This window comes from Micromys minutus, assembly GCF_963924665.1.
Source record: "Micromys minutus genome assembly, chromosome: X".
In the NCBI taxonomy this organism is placed as follows: Eukaryota; Metazoa; Chordata; class Mammalia; order Rodentia; family Muridae; genus Micromys; species Micromys minutus.
In genome coordinates this window covers 83,455,736-83,473,591 of record NC_137970.1, presented here as the reverse complement: position 1 = coordinate 83,473,591, position 17,856 = coordinate 83,455,736, and the positions used below count along the sequence as shown (strand labels likewise).

General features: G+C 40.0%; 1 protein-coding gene across 1 annotated transcript in view; it reads left to right on the top strand.

Moving 5' to 3' along the window:
• Positions 1 to 3,093: 3,093 nt before the first annotated feature.
• Positions 3,094 to 17,856, top strand: part of TRPC5 (transient receptor potential cation channel subfamily C member 5) — a gene marked incomplete at both ends in the record, with an annotated part of 138,355 nt that continues 123,592 nt past the window's right edge. The window contains one exon of the mRNA XM_080910626.1: positions 3,094 to 3,471. Within this exon, the coding sequence (XP_080766752.1) occupies positions 3,094 to 3,471 (378 nt within the window). The remainder of the gene's footprint in view (positions 3,472 to 17,856) is intronic.

Below are 17,856 nucleotides of genomic sequence, written 5' to 3'. Positions count from 1 at the left end.
GGGCTGAAGAGATGGTTCAGCAAGTAAAGTGCTTGACAAACAATCGTGGGAAGCTGAACTTAGATCCCCTGGTATCCAGATTTAAAAAAAATAAAAGCTGATCATGAGAGTCCACATGTATAATCCAAGCACTGGGGAAGCGAAGACAAGAGGATCCCTAAAATTTGCTGGAGGGAAATTATAGTCAAAAGATCAAGGAGGACAGCCACAGAGTGAGACATCTGCTATTAATCCTGGGCTACCATAATACACAACATAGCGCGCGGGCACACACACACACACACACACACACACACACACACACACACACCAGTAAGAAATCATAGAATATAAGCAAAATGGAATAAGGAATTTGTGCTTCATATGATGTGACTTAGATGCACACTAGAAGTGATGGAGAAAGAATGGAGTCAAATTTATTAGTAAGTTCGACATGTGGCAGTAGTGGAGGCCAAAAAAACTGGTGAAAGCACAGCCGGTTCTGCCATCTTCTCCCCCCACCACCACAATGGTTACCAGACTGCTGGATGTCCTGGAACTGCTCAGTGAATTTCCATTAAGTTATTATAACAGAAACCCACGAGCTCTTGAGTCTCTCTTCAAGGGCTCACACTCTTCTTCCCTCCCACTTCCTGTTGACAACACAGAAACAGAGAAGCAGTCTAATGTTAGTATCATCGAGGTCATACGCTGTTCAGTGGCAAGTGCTTCATCTAAGTACCAACTTCCTCCAGACTCTGGCAAGTTCCTTAACAGTGGCTGCCCCAGTGTGCTTCCTGTTGCTGTGATAAACACCATGAATAAAATAAACGTGGAGAAGAAGAGATTTCTTTTACACTCCTTCATCACTGTCTATCAGTTCAGGCAGCAACTCAAGCAGATGCAGAAGCCAGAACCATGGAAGAAGCTGCTTATTGGCTTGTTCCCCATAGTGTACTCAGCTACCTTTTTGTTGTTTTTTGCTTTGTTTTTTTTGTTTGTTTGTTTGTTTTGTTTCCTTTTTTCAAGACAGGATTTCTCTGTGTAGCCTTGGCTGTCCCAGAACTCACTCTGTAGACCAGGTTGGTCTCAAATGCATGGAGATCTCTGCCTGCTGCTGCCTCACAGGTGCTAGGATTAAAGGTGTAGCCTGGTACAACTGCCTAGAGACAACATTGTCCACAGTGAACTGTGCCTTTTTCCATCAACCAGCCATCAAGCCAATCTGATGGGATACAATTCCACATTTAAGGTGCTCTCACTTTCCAGGTGACTTGAGTATGTTTCCAATTAGCAAAGAACAAACAAAAACAAACAAACAAAACTAACCAGCTCAGTAGTAAAATACATATCAGAGTTTCTCTAGGGAGCCAAGCAGCACCCTGTTTTCCTAATTGCTGAACAGAGAAAGAAATTCATCATTTGGGCCAAAAGCAGCCAACAGTCATCTTCAAATGCTAATTTCCCCAATGATCACAAGGATATGAATTGCAGATTCCACTTGATATAATATATGCTTCTTGCCCCGTTAAAGTAGAGATGTAATTTCCTGAAAAACTGAGGTAAATGTTTGCAGAAGTTCCACAATGTCTCTTACATCTAAGAGATGAGACTCGGGGGTACTTCATCACACTTCCATTCCCTGCTAGTAGTGAAACAAAAAGTCTTAAAATGAGGCCATCTTAACTATAGAATAGCCTGGAGATCTCCGGGACAGGAGAGAACAGCCAGCCAATCTGCTAATAGATCTAAGTCTCATTTTCTCCCCAGCAGAGGATCATCAGTCTCATCTCACAGGGACAGTACAGGTGTCAATGACAAATATGAGTGAATTTGACCTATAAATGACAACATAAGCACTCAACTCTGTGATGCCTTTTGTATTGTTATAGGCAAGGGCACTTTTATTTTCTTGGTCATCCTGAGAAAATTTAAGCACATTGCAGGAGCTCGGTAAAAACCTATTCAGTTTTCGCTTTACGATCAGTTCTATTAAGTACGATGTTACCTTAGATCTGGCACAAACAAAGCAGACCATTTGTTGCTCCGAATTAAATCAAATTGGTTCTCCAGTCTGTTAGCTTCAGAGTTTGGAGTAGTAGCAGAAACAAACCAGGGGTAGATTTAGGAAGGGAGTCCATCCTTATCATTTGCAGATGGCTTTAGCCTGTTGGAGACCATACTTCTCTAATGGGCATCAGCAAGAAACAGGGCTGGACTTAACACACTAAACCACATATATTGTTCTCCTTTAATCTTTTAAAAAAAAATACATGGTTTCATAAATCCTAAGTCAGCGATGAATCCGCTTTGTGGCCAAGGATGACCTTGAACTTCTGATTCTTCTTCCTCTGCCTCCCGAGTACTGAGATTATGACTATGCCTGACCAGATCCATTGCATGTGGAGCTAGAGATCAAACATGGTGTTGGGGGTAAGTGGAGACACATTCCACTAACTAAACTGTATTCTCAGCTCCTAAAACAGTACTGTGGTCTGAAATGTGCATCTGGAACAGTGGCAAATGAAATCTTGAAAATTAGATTAACAAAAGATACACAGAGGCAGAGATCAAAAGAAACTGGCTCTGTGGCAGCATGAAGTTAGCACACTGATCAGAAGTTTACCATAAATACTTTCAGCAGTGGAAGGAGACGAATCTAATGTGTACTGTATCCTAGGGGATTTGATCCTGTGTAACGCCTTTAACTATCAGAGTAGCTTTTCAGGATAGGAATTATTCTCTAGCACAAGACGTGGTAAGCAGTGTCTAAACACTAACTTCTAATGATATCAATATGGATAAACTTAGAAACTAATGTGGTATAGGCTTTGACTAACTTGTCCAAGATCTCAGAGCTGGTCTTAGTTTGAGCCCAAGTCTTTCTGATCAACGTCTCTCCTCCTTGGCAACAAGGGGACATTGATGTCATTTAAACACTTTGAAATTCTGAAATCCCACTAGAAAGGGATAATAAGTGTAGTAAGTGGCCATTTGAAACCTTCAGGCAATTAAATCTCTCTCTCTCTCTCTCTCTCTCTCTCTCTCTCTCTCTCTCTCTCTCTCTCTCTATTTCTCTCTCTCTCTCCTCAGTTTTCTAAATTGCTATGAACCATGGCCCAGCTGTACTACAAGAAGGTCAATTACTCACCATACCGAGACCGAATCCCTCTCCAAATCGTGAGGGCTGAGACTGAGCTGTCTGCTGAAGAGAAAGCCTTCCTTAGTGCTGTGGAGAAGGGGGACTATGCCACGGTGAAGCAGGCACTGCAGGAGGCTGAGATCTACTACAATGTCAACATCAACTGCATGGATCCTCTGGGCAGGAGTGCTCTACTCATTGCCATTGAGAATGAGAACTTGGAGATCATGGAGCTACTGCTGAACCACAGTGTGTACGTGGGTGATGCATTACTCTATGCCATCCGCAAGGAGGTGGTAGGAGCTGTGGAACTTCTGCTTAGCTACAGAAAGCCCAGTGGAGAGAAGCAGGTAAGAGAATTCCCTTAGGCTGGAAATAGCTAGAAATCAGGATTTCAGAGTCCAAAGGACAAAGGTCTGGCAGTCTGAAATTAAGAAGCTCTATCTTAGAAACTGTTATCAGTTGTCTCCAGAGCTATCCCAGGAGCTGCCCTGTGTGGCCCTGCTGTTTTATTACTTTTCTTTTTTTTTCCCTTAGTTACTCATACATATTCAATACTTAGCAGTGCAAAGTCATGTTCTTCATGTCAAGAATATGTAAACTCTTTCCACTTTACCACCCCCACTATATCTTCATTTTCTTCCTTTACTCAAACATTACATTCTAGAAAAGAGACGAAGCACAGACCCAGGCTTTCTCTTGAGAAGCTTTTCTTCCACAGACAAGAAGACTTTACATTTGAGTGCCATAGCAGAGACACAAATAAAAACCTTGCATATTTTCCTAGTACATGGTAGGTGGCTGAATTGTGCTCATAGGCATTTGCGAATTTATGTCTGTGAGCCTCATATTCTCAAGACACCAAAAGTTGATATCTTTTTGGTCATCTTTGATTTCTCAGTCTAATTTTGTCCTCCATATTCAATCCCTAAGCCCCATGGTTTCCCCCATTCTTCTTTCTTTCCCTTCTAACCCAATTCTCACTCTTACTGCCCACTCGGTCATGTAAATAAGGGCTTCTCAAAGTGTGCCTGCAAGACTGGCAGCAGCAGAATTTCCTGAGAACTTATGTAAAATGCAGAGCCTTAGAACCCTACACTACAAGCAGACTGAGTCATGAGCTCTCAGAAAAACTGTACCCTAACAGGTCCTCGAGGGGATTCGGTCGCAGGCTCCGTTTGGATGTACAATAATCAAAAATTGATGTAAAGTTGAACATGCAAAGAATCTCAGGTGTTTGTGGCGGTGCTCACTCATGATGGATCTATCATACAACTTCATTGCAACCTTGGTTCTGAACACATAGTGTGGGCCCTTTACATTGCAATTGCTAGAACTGTACACAATGCCAATGGCATTTCTCTGCATAGATTTGAGGCTAGTGACTCATACATTAATAATAGTGTCTTTATTTTACATACCAAGAAGTATGGATCATAGAAACATAATGGTATAAGTATAGAAGACAAAGACTCTTAATGTTTTCATTCTACTTCCTCGGCATGTGAAATTAAACATTAAATTAGTATACCTTTGGATTGGATTGTGATTTGCAAAAGCTGTTTACTGAGTTGTTTTCTATGAAAAATAAATTGGTGAGTTTTAGCTTGAGATTAGCACAGAATGTCCAGCAATTTCTTAATTGCAGCCTTAAACATACTTCTGCTATTTCATAGTATATGGTTTTATATATATATATATATATATATATATATATATACTTGCATATATATTCACATTCTCAGAGCCGATGATTATAAAACTAAAATCCTTTTCAACTTTGAAAAAACGATTCTGCAGTTTTTTGATCAAATATCAAAAATATCAAAAGTAGTATCAAATATTTAGCCAAGATTCAATTATTTATATAAACATAAACAAGTACATTAATCTCATTAATATGCAACTTTGGTTTCATCTTTAATAAGGTAGATCTAGTAATTGTTTCAGGATAAATTTAGTCATGATTTAGTAGCAGCAAATGTTTAATATCTGTAAAGCTCTCTTATATACCTATATACATGAATTGGATTAAAATTTCTTGGGTGAAGTGGGGTTCTGAGTGGAAAACATTTTAATGGCCATATACTAGGCTGGCTACACTGCTTCCCTGGAAATCATAGAAACCTAACACCAGAATGATGAGATGGGTCAAATGAATAGAAAATAGATGAGCTGCCTAGTGACTGACCTAAGAGATTTAGCAAAGAAGTTGAGTTTGTTTCCTACTTGTTTCCATCTTAGAAAACTCATCAAAAGTGATTTGTTCTGTGTCCAGTTCTCCCCACTAAGCACCTGGGTAGATTCCAAAGAATTTTCAGCTACCAGCCTCTAAGTTCCTGTTCCACACTGGATCAATCTTTTTCCCTTTATTTGAAACTAATCTCATGGCACCTAGTGGGTGGCCTCACTTATAGGAGTACCTAGTCTCTTTACTGTGTGGGATAAGCCTAATGCCCACTTCTTTCCATGCTTCCCCTCGGTGTACTGAATAAGTGCCCAAAAGATAAGGGATGATATGTAAATATTTGCAGAAGACATGAAGGAGTGAAGTATATCCAAAAATCATAAGACAGTTTTTCTCCTGAACAAGAATTTTGGGGACTGTATAATCAATCACATTTACCCTCATAACTGTTTGGAAGAAGAAGAGCTCACAGCACAATTTGTCTAGCTGGGTAGTCAATATTGAGCAAATTTATGTTTGATGGTTCCCATCTCTTTCATCTTTCCCTGTGCTCTAGCACATTCTGATGATCTGCTAGTCAGGAAGGAAGGCAGGCACCATGTTTCCCTTACACTAAAGGGCAAGTTGATGTGACCTCTCCTAGGCAAAAGTAGAACTTAGGTCATAGAAACAGATTACTCCTGGTACAGAATCAGGCATTTACAACCTGGATTAGGATACTTGTAGCAGCCTCATTTATGCTAGGACCTTTTGTTTGTCAGTCACTACCATTATAATCCCTCCTTTGTCAATACTCCACTATCATACAGCAATGTATGTTAAATCGCACAGAGCCATCAGCTCCATCCCAGTCCTTTTGGTAGCTTTGGACTCTCTTCTCCAAGCCCAACTATGAGTTTCCACTATTTCATTATCTTCCATTGCTGTGACAGTCACTATATGATAGGTCATATATCAGTAACTGTAATGCCAGACTGTTCACAGTGCTAGAGAGCTGTCTTTTTTTGAGATCAAAACAAGATTTGTTTACTTGGGAACAATTAGAAATGTAAACAAACAGAGGCTCCCTAAAAGACCTTGAGTTCAGCTTGGCAGACCATTTGCAGGAAGGCAGCTCTTCCGCACACAATCTGAAGAGCAAATCTTTTTCACAGAGCCACAACCACCACATGGTCTTCATTGCTCTAGAAAATGAGGCAAGCTGACCACCATCAATCTTGGGAAGATTAAATCAGGGTCATCTTCAGCATTTGTAGGCAAGGACTTAAGGGTCCAGGCTGGCAGCAAAATTCCTTCTGTCTCTGTGCCTCATTTATCCCATTCTCCTTATGTTTCTCCTGCTACTCAGTCATATTAAAACTACTTTACAATAAAGATCAGAGGCCCAGCATAAATGGCTGCTAGTGGCTTCAAGAGTCAACATTCACATAGAAACCTGAATTTTCATCTGGAACCAAACTTGAGAATAAAAATAGTAATATCTTGTTAGATCGACTGTTTCTCACCCAAAAGGCAAAGTAGTACAGTAGCAGGAGGAGGAGAAGGAGGAGGAGGGCAGAGAGAGAGAGAGAGAGAGAGAGAGAGAGAGAGAGAGAGAGAGAGAGAGAGAGAGAGAGAGAATGTGTTCTTCTTGTTGCTGCAGATTCTGGCCCTTTTGACCAACTTTCTACCTACGGCAAACTACGTCTTGAGGAGTAAAATTTGGCAACTTGAAGGCTTTGTGATATTTATTAATTAATTAGTTAATTTATTGCAAATAAACACTTTTAGAATTAGTCACAGAATTCAAAACTTGGTGACAAGAGAAGACCTGATGCCAGGGGGCGTCTTGCATGTTCTGCTCACTATCTTCTGGCCATTGGCTTCAGGTACCTTTAAAGGAGCCTTGTCGGCAGGGAAGGCTGATTCAGCTATAATTCAGAGAAGAGGTTGACATTTTGGTGAATGTGCTAAACCAACTCTGAACCATTTGTTGTATATAAGAAACGTGTCAAACTGCAGGTTCCTGAGGCTCAGTGCATGCCTATAGAATCTGAATCTTAGGTCTAAGGCCTGAAACCAACACTTTAACAACCTCATATCCACCAGTATCTAGGTAGGTCTTTATGCCTCTGTATTTGTTTTCTGTGTTGCCATTACAAATTACCACAAACTTAACATCTTAAGGCAAAATGAATGTATTATTTCACAGAGTAGGAGGCAGTAAAGAATGAAGGTAATGGGAAGACTGATAGTAATATTTGTAGTTTGCCTACAATCCCTCGTGATACATACATACATACATACATACATACATACACATACACACACACACACACACACACACACACACACACACAACTCCAGTCTCTACCTCTATAGATGTAAAGTGTTCTGTTGCTTTCCTCTGTTTCCATCCAAATTGCCTTCTTCCTTAAATGGATGATCCCATCTTCCTATAATTGCATCTGCAAAGACTCTTTTCCCAACTAAAGTCATATTCATGGTTAGTACAACGTGAACATATTGTTTGGGGATTTCATAAAATCTCACTGAGAAACAACCCGAAGAAACCTTCCTCAGTTTAACTGAAGGTTGAACCAAAACCATATTGATTCACTCTCACTCTTGCTTTCCCTGGATCTTTGAGGAGTTAGCACCACGTGAATAGCACCAGTGTAGACAGAAGGTACAGTCTAACTCACTGTTCGCAGCGCTAGCCAGCTCAGTTCCATCATCTATAAAATGACACTAACAGCACCTAACTGCTGCCTAACCCTGAGGTCCGTTTTAAGGAAAAATTAAGATTGAAATATGTGAAGGACATTGGGAAATCTTTCAATGTTAGACTGACGTCAGTAATGATCATTTTCTGATTTGCTCCTTCAGTTTGCTTGCGCTCGCCATAGTGTGTAAAGAGACCAGATGGTCTGTGGCCCTGGTCACAAGGCACCCGGAGTACAGTATGTGGGAGGGTTGGAGCGTGAGCTGGCCCAATTCACAGGACACCCCGCCCCCGTCTGGCTGGCCTAGATGGCAACAGTCTGCCTTCTGCTGCTAAAGAAGCTTCATAAACTCAGAGGCATTCTTCCTTTGTCAAAAGAGGTTAAAAACTTGAACAAAGTGGAAGTAGAGCTTCTGGTCATTGTGTCAACAGCCTGCCCAAGCAATGTGCTTTCTTGGTCACTTTCCTCTGTGCAGGCATCCAGAAAGAGGCTAAGCCAACCTTTTCCCTGTGGCCCGCCCCTCTGGGCTCTGCCATAATTACTCATTTGTCTGTGGCAGATGGCTTCAAATTAAAATTGGTCTCACAGATGAGCTACAGAGATTAAATCTCAACAACACTGATAAGTGTTTGTGTTGGGGTTATAGGAAATCAGCAACAGAACAAGATTTTGGGTTTGTTTGGTTGGTTTTTTTTTTTTTTTCCGTTTATATCTGCCTCTTAGTCTCAAGGTAAGATTGTACAGTATGGAAGAGGGACACTGAGGACCAGCATAAATGTTACTAAAACACACGGAGAGGACCAAAAAGGATGAGTCCATCTAGTTAACTCAGTGAAATAGATGAAAAACTAGAGATTGTAAAAAATTCCCCTGCTATTTACAGATACTCTGCACTTTAGAGTCAGCCACTTAGTAGATGGAAAAGTCACTTAATCTCTCTAGACCTCAGTCTTTTCATCCGCATCCAGAGACAATGGGGGGGATCTACTTTATAGACTTGTAGTGAGAGTGGAAGGAAATATGGGTACATTGATGTGGAATGTTCCCTGGTGTGTACTAAGCACTTACGAGACAGCTCCTACTTCTCCTCTGACCAGTTAGTCATGCTGATATCATCTGCTGGTTAATAGCACCCATTTTCTCAAGTGAAGCTGGAACATGGATGGCTCAATTAGTAAAGTGTCTCCTGTGCAAGCATGTGGACCTGAGTTCACATCCCCAACACTCCTGTGAAAGCTGGACTTAGAAATATACATCTGTAACCCCGGCACTGGGTGGAGGCATAGAGACAGGTGAGTCCAGAAGATTCCTGTCCAGCCATCCACATAAAATCTTCATCAAATCAATGAACTACTGGTTCAATAAGAGACCCTGGCTCAAAAATTAGGTAAATACCCACCATGTAAGATACCTATGGAATACCCAAGGAACCATCCACAGAACTTATGAAGCTCAAAGAGAAGGAAGCCCAGAAAGTGGGTGCCTCAGTCTTTCTTAGATGTTCATGGAAGGAAATAAAGGTACAAATAGAGGAGCAGGGATTAGAGAAAAGATCATCCAGAGACTGCCTCACCTGAGGATACACCCCATATACAGTCACTAAACCCAGACACTATTGTCGATGCCATGTAGTGCTTCTGGGCAGAAACCTAATATAGATGCCTCCTCAGAAGCTTTGCCAGAGCCATACTGATACAGAGGAGGATGCTTGCAGATAACCATCATACTGAACATGGGGACCCCAATGAAGGAGAAAGGACTAGAGAAAGGACTGAAGGAGCTGAACGGGTCTGCAACCTCATGGGAAGAACAAAATTATCAACCAACCAAACCCACCACAACTCCCAGGGACTAAAACACCAACCAATGAGACTCATTTTCTCAGTGTAGGGGAATACCAAGGTGTTGAGAGGGAAAAGGGTGGTTGGGAGAGGGAGCACCTTCATGGAGGTAATGGGAGGCAAAAGGGGAAGGGGGTTGGAAGAAAGTGGATAACATTTGAAATGTAAATACAGAGAATATCCAATGTAAAAAAGAAGGGGGGAAAAAAGAAACTCCTTCATAGACATGACTAAAGATTTGCCTCCTCTCATGATTTTAGAGTCTGTCAAATACAGTCAGTATTAATCATCTAATAATAGCGCTATGCCAATTAGTTGTATAACCTGAATTTCCCAGTGTCAGAGAAACGAGTTTTTGTCTTTTTATTAATCTAAACAACCTCCCATTTTATTACTGCTTTCATTCCCATGTTCGTCCTTTAGCCCTCTGTACCTCCCTTCTACCCCATCTGACCCAACAGTCCAGTGTCTAGATACCATATTTAGCACATTTAGAAACATAGCTGGGACAAAATTAATATATAAAAACCTTTATATATTTGATGGGTACCGTTTGGTGAATCCTGACATACACATAATAAGCAAATCTATCACTTCTGAACAGTTCCTATTGCCTCCCTGATTTTGTTCGTGTCCCGTTTTTATCTTCTACCCAGCTATACTTCTTTTTGGACCACTGCCTCCAGCATTTTCCTTCTACAGAATCATTATATTGTTTCCCTTGCATTCTGGTTCCTACTGATAAACCAAAACAAGATTAAGTAAGTCCAGTTGTCAGAATGTTCTCTGTGCTGTGGAGTATGCCAGCTCTGTGAAGTTCTCAGCAAAATGAAGAGAATGTGATTAGAGGAAGCTTCAGTGCAAGAAGGCTTCCTGTCTCACTTTGATCTCAAAGGATTGTTGCCACCCATTTAGTAGTGAAAAGGGACCCTGAGCTCATGGGGAGAATATTGCTTTGTGAAGTCCGTTCTTTCTTTGGGTGATTCTGGAAGCTGAACTCACGTCTTTCAGCTTGTACTTGGGGGCAACAAGCACCAAACCATGAGAATGAAGGAAAGCAAACAGCACTGAATAGGCTTGCACATGAGATGGAGGAAGGGATGTCAAATGTCAAAAGATGGGATTCACTACAAATGTTTTGGAAGCAGGCTGGGCTACAAGGAGAGCCTGTCTCAGCGCAGCATGGAGGAAAGGAGGTGGGCTCAATGTTCCACCCATAGCTGAGTAACTATTGACATTAGATTGCTGTTTTCTTCAGTGGAATAACAACGGGCATCTCATCAGGGCAGGCCTCATGCCCAGGAGTACTCTGACTCACAAACTGGACTCAATGAGTTTGTTTTTTATTATTGTTTATCTACTTGCTAAAAAGAAGACAGAAGAAGGGGGAAAGAGAAAAGGAGAGAAGGAAACGTCTGAAGTTGAGTTGGTAGAAAGTTGGAGAATGAGCAAGATCAAACAAAAAGAGCATATGAAATTCTCAGAGTTAAGGGAAGGACTGAAGGAGCTAAATGGGACCTCATAGGAAGAACAACAGTATCAACTAACTGGACCTCTTAGAGCTCCCAGCCACTAAGCCACCAACCACATGGGCTGTTCCATGGCCCCTGCTACATATGTGGTAGAGTACTGCCTTATTTGGCATCAGTGGGAGGAGAGGTACTTGGTGCTGTAGAGGCTTGATGCCCCAGAGAAGGGAAATGCTAGTGAGGTGAAGTGGGAGTGGGGGGAGCACCCTCTTAGAGGTAAAGGGGAAAGGTCGGAACCTGTGCAGAGGGGACCGGAAAGGGGGACATTTGAAATGTAAACAAAATAATTGAATAAAGAAAAGTAAAAAGAATAAATATATCGTTTTGCATAAATAAATATGGTGAAAGGGTCATCTAAAACTAAGGATGTCAAATAATAGAGTAAGAGAAAAAAAAGGAAGCTAATACCAATGAAAGATCATCTCCCCTTCTCTCCTCCCTTTCGAAGTAAAATGGAGTGATGACTTGGAACTTTCTGAAGTTGGAAAGCACAAATTCCTTTTTTTTTAATTAAAAAAAATGTATTTACTTAGAAACATTCAGAATGTCAACAAAACAGCCGCATTTTTTTTGCAATTACAGAGTGCTATTCAGTTAACAGAACAACAATTATCTTCATCTAAGTTGCATCAGAGACAACTGAAGATAAAAAAAAAAAAAAAAACCCAAAAGAAAAATAATAGAAAAAAAACCACAAAACGACTGTCCCCGTATATATCTAATGTGTGTTGTGCACCAACAAGAACCTGCTTTAAATTTCCATGCCAATTTACAACCCCCATACTGTACCAGGAAGGTTAGTGGTTATTGAAAATACCACCAGGACAGGGCTATCTAAAGACATATTCGGTAGTGTGTTAACTATACAAAAAAAGGCACTGTACAGTTTTAAAAGAAATCTTACACAACCTTACATTTTCATTTTTTCTTTAAAAGGAGTGAGTTGTGTACAGGGGGTTAAATGCTTTAAAGAGAAGGAAAATAACTGCTAGAACCAACTTATTCATCATCACCTTCATCTTTGTCTTTCTCTTCTTCCTCCTCTTCCCCATCCTCTTCATCCTTTCACCATCTTCCTCTTTCTTCTTTTTCTTGCTCTTTTCAGCCTTGACCACCCCCTTTTTCACTGCATCAGGTTTTCCTTTAGCTCTGTAGGCAGCATTATCCTTCTCGAACTCCTCCTTCAGCTTGGCGGCCTTCTTCTCATAGGCTGCTTGTCATCCGCGGCAGTGATTTTCCACATCTCCCCTAGCTTCTTTGTGACATCAGCAATGGATAGGCCAGGATGTTCGCCTTCGATTTTGGGGTAGTACTCAGAACAGAACAAGAAGAAGACTGAAGGAGGCCTCTTGGGTGCATTGGGGTCCTTGAACTTCTTTTTGGTCTCCACTTTGGGGGCGATGTAGACTTTCATTTCTTTTTCATAACGAGCCTTGTCAGCCTTTGCCATATCTTCAAGTTTCCCCTTAGCAGACACTGTCTCCCACCTCTCTGAGCACTTCTTCGAGAACTCTGAGAAGCTGATAGAAGCATCCGGATACTTCTTCTTGTGCTCCCACAAAGAATGCATATGAAGGTATTTTGCCTCTCGGCTTCTTAAGATCTCCTTTGCCCTTGTTTAGTTGATTTTCTTCTTTGAGGCAGAGTCACCCAGTGCCCGTCCGGCTTTTGCTTGCCCTGGCGCTGTCTCTATGTAGCTCAATGTGCTGCCCGAGAGCACAAATTCTAAACCCCAATCAGCTTTTCCGATGCAGCTTTACAGCCACTATCAGCTAGTTCCATTGTCCATCTCAGAACTGTGGGTGGAACTCTGGCTTAAACATTATGAACAGGGACTCTCCAATGTATCTCCTTATCAAATAGGCTTTATACTTCAACCACCAGAGAGATACTATGTCTCCGTCACTCGGCATATCTTAGACCAACAGACAATATTTAGAACAAATTGTGCTTTGTGTGCTCAAACAAAATGAATGTGTATCATATTCACGCAAGGTCTTCTTAACTGCCTAATAGAAAATGTAAATCTGTTCAGCTATCAAACTTCATGGTCACTAGCACCTTTGTGGACATTCATCTGCTTAGTTTTGAGAGGGATTTTTTTTTGGTTATTTTATTTATTTACATTTCAAATGTTATACCCCTTCCCAGTTTCGCCTCCGAAATTCCCCTATCTCACCCTCCTTTGCCCTGTTTCTATGAGGGTGCTCCCCTACCTACCTATCTACTCCCAACTCACCACCCTAGCATTCACCTACACTGGGGCATCAAGCCTTCACAGCACCAAAGGCCTTTCCTCCCATTGATGCCAGACAATGCTATCCTCTGCTACATATGCAGCTGGAGTCATGGGTCTCTCCATGTGTGCTCTTTGGTTGGTGGCTTAGTCCCTGGGAGCTTTGGGGGTCTGGTTGGTTGATATTGTTGTTCTTCCTATGGAGATACAAACCCCTTCAGCTCCTTCAGTCCTCCCTCTAACTCCTCCATTGGAGACCCCAGGCTCAGTCAGATGGTTGGCTGTGGGCATCCACATCTATATTTGTCCGGCCCTAGCAGAGTCTCTCAGGAGACACATCAACTATAAGAAATGTAACAATATAATAATATGAGAAGAAAAATATTCTGTTTCCCATTCCCAAAACTGACTCCTTAGAAATCATGACAAGGAACAATTTATGTGGGTCCTCCTAAATATTGTCTGTTTTTATTTATAAAGAAACATAGAGAGACTTTTTTTGAACAAAGGCCTTACAAAAATGTACCTTGCTGTGTGGTTGTGCCTTGTAATCCCAGAAATCGGGAGATAAGCCTGCCTCTCTGTGTGGCTAAAGCTACTCTAGTCTCAAAACTAGTTTCAGGACAGCCAAGGCTACACAGGAAAACCCTAGGTCAAAACAAAAGAAATTACCTCTAGCAATACATTTTAGCTATCTTTCTTTCTCTGTGGGAACATTTATTTTGCGGCATTGTTTCTATCAATATGGTCCTGTACATGTGTGTCATAATTATCTGTCTAGTATATTAAGTAAGCATATAAGTTGTTTGAAGGCTGGATAATTTTGTTTTGTTTTCTAAACAATTTCATAATTGATATTTTTCCACATTTTTTAAATTATCATCTATAATGTAAATTCTTAGTAATAGAATCATAAAACATGTGTTGTTCAATTTGGATACCATCAGTCCAAAGGTGTGGCTATTTCTTACATCTTTGTCATCATAGATTTAAAAAAAAACATTAAAAATCTACATTTCCAATCTGACAGGCAAAAAGAAGTACTACCTCATTATCATTGCATATTTGACTTTTTGAAGACGTAGCTTAAGGCCAAAACAGGTCATTGAAACCCTCAGAGTAAGCATAATGTGTTTGTAGAAAATCCAGTGCCTTCCTTGGATGCTATGACCAGATCTTCAGTCCTTGTGACTGGTCAGCACCAAGCCATCTCCCCAGCCCTACACTTGATTTTTCTTAAAAGCAAGATTTAACATATTTTAATGTCATAAGCCATTTGTTTTATTCTCGGGTGAACATCTGATTGTATATTTTACCTTCCTTTCTACTAGAGTCATCTGATTTCTCTAAATTATTTTCATATTATACTCATTAAGCTTACTAATTTTATAAAGCTATTCACCTTGATTTATTAAAGATGAGGAATTTAAACCAAATTTTGCAGCAAGTCTGCAGCAAAGAGCAAAGCTAATTATAGTCTAGGACATGGAACTCTGGTGTATATACATGTAAGACTATCTTAAATGACATTTAAAATATCTTAATATCTCTCTGGGATAAAAGTATACATGCATAATAGCTTTTTATTTTTAAGTTGCCAGTTTAGTATGTTAGCATCTTGATTCGGAAGAAAGAAAAGAACTTCATTCTCAACCAGAGGAAAATAAAACAGAACAGAAATAGAGAGGTTGTTCTTTAGTGTAAGAATGAGTTCTAACAAAAGAACAATAGCAAAAAATTCATCTCACTCATTACTTTTCCTGTCTTCATTAGCAACACAGTTGTTACTTCAAAAAAAGAAAGAAAGAAAGAAAAGTTGATAATTTGGGAAAAAAGTTTTCCTTGATTTATTGAATAGTGGAGAAATTTATGAGTTATAAAATGAGTGATGGGTCAAATCTATACTGTTTCTCATTTCAATTTCTCAGTCATCTGCATTTATGACCTCAGAAGATAATTTCCAAATTCCTTTTATATTTGTTGTCACACAGACATATATCATCAAGATTAAGAGTGTTTGATCATATAACAGTTTCTAGCTTCTAAAACTCCGCCTTCTTCTGGTCCTCCACAATGAGTATCTAAATCTTTAACTGCAAGTTCAAGATTCAAAACTACAGTCTGGATCATGAAAAAGGGGGCAAACAGTTTTTTTAAACAACTTTATTTTACAAAACAAAGATAAATGTACAGATTTTAAACATTTTTTGCTTAAAATTATACATTTTTGTCAGTACTTTTTTCAGATTTTAACATAATTTTTACATAAAACTATATGAATATATTTTTAGTCAGTACTTGATTTTGTTCAAGGTTTAATAGTATGCCTTGAAAACTTAATAGTTACAATGAGCTAAAGTACATGTAAAACAAAATGTAACATGGAAATAGTTAAAGTTTTCTTGTTTTGTAAATTTTTTTGTTTTGTTTTGTTTTCTTTATTTCTTGGACTTCATAAAGTCTGTGAGTTGTTTCTGGGGGAGTGCAAGCCTCTGGGGTTAGCATCCCACTATCAGTGACTGCATATTATGTCTGTTCTTTTGTGACTGGGTTATCTCACTCAGGATGATATTCTCTAGATGCAGCCATTTTCTTAAGAATTTGGTTAAGTCATTGTTTCTGGTGGCTGAGTAGTATTCCATTGTGTATATGTACCACAATTTTTGTATCCATTCATTTTCTGAAGGACATCTGGGTTCCTTCCAGCTTCTGGCTATTATAAATAGAGCCGCTATGAACATTGTGGTGCATATATCTTTGTAGTGTATTAAAGTGTCTCTGGGGTATATGCCCAGAAGTAGAATAGCTGGGTCTTCAGGTAGTACTATATCCAATTTTCTGAGGTATCGCCAGACAGATTTCCAGAGTGGTTGTATTACCTTGCAACCCCACCAACAGTGGAGAAGTGTTCCTATTTCTCCGCAGCCTCGCCAGCATCTGCTGTCATCTGAGTTTTGGATCTTGGCCAATCTGAATGGTGTGAGGTGGAATCTCAGGGTAGTTTTGATTTGCATTTCCCTGATGGCTAAGGATGTCGAGCATTTCCTCAGATGTTTCTCGGCCATTCGGTGTTCCTCAACTGAAAACGTTTTGTTTAGCTCTGTACCCCATTTTTTAGTAGGGTTATTTGATTCTCTGGTGTCTAGCTTTTTGAGTTCCTTGTACACCTTGGATATTAGGCCTCTATCTGATGTGGTGTTGGTAAAGATCTTTTCCCATTCTGTTGGTTGCCGTTTTGTTTTCTTGACGATATCCTTAGCCTTACAGAAACTTTGCAATCTCATTAAGTCCCATTTGTTAATCTTTGACCTTAGAGCTTGAGCCATTGGTGTTTTGTTCAGGAAATTTTCTCCTGTGCCTATGTGTTCTAAGGTTTTCCCTACTTTCTCATCTAATAGTTCCAGTGTATCTGGTTTAATGTGGAGATCTTTGATCCACTTACACTTGAGCTTTGTACAAGGAGATAAGAACGGGTCTATTTTCATTGTTTTGCATGCTGAGTGCCAGTTGGACCAGCACCATTTGTTGAATAGGCTGTCCTTTTTCTATTGAATGTTTACTGCTACTTTGTCAAAAATCAGGTGACCATATACATGAGGGCTCATTTCTGGATCTTCTATTCTATTCCATTGATCCACATGCCTATTTCTGTACCAGTACCATGCAGTTTTCAGCACAATTGCCTTGTAATATAGCTTGAGGTCAGGGATAGTGATTCCCGCAGATGTTTTTTTGTTGTTGAGGATGGGTTTCGCTATTCTAGGTCTTTTGTTATTCCATATGAAATTGCACATTGATCTTTCCAATTCCATGAAGAACTGGGTTGGAATTTTGATGGGGATTGCATTGAATCTGTAGATTGCTTTTGGTAGGATGGCCATTTTTAAGATGTTGATTTTTCCAATCAATGAGCATGGGAGATCTTTCCATTTTCTGAGATCCTCCTCAATTTCTTTCTTTAGAGGTTTGAAGTTCTTGTCATACAGGTCCTTCACTTGCTTAGTTAGAGTCACACCAAGGTATTTCATAGTTTTTGTGACAATTGTGAAGGGTACCTTTTCCATAATTTCTTTCTCCACATGATTGTCCTTTGAGTATAGGAAGGCTACTTATTTGTTTGAGTTAATTTTGAATCCATCCACTTTGCTGAACTTGTTTATCATCTGTAGGAGTTCTCTGGTGGAATTTGTGGGGTCACTCAAGTACACTATCATGTCATCAGCAAAGAGTGATGTT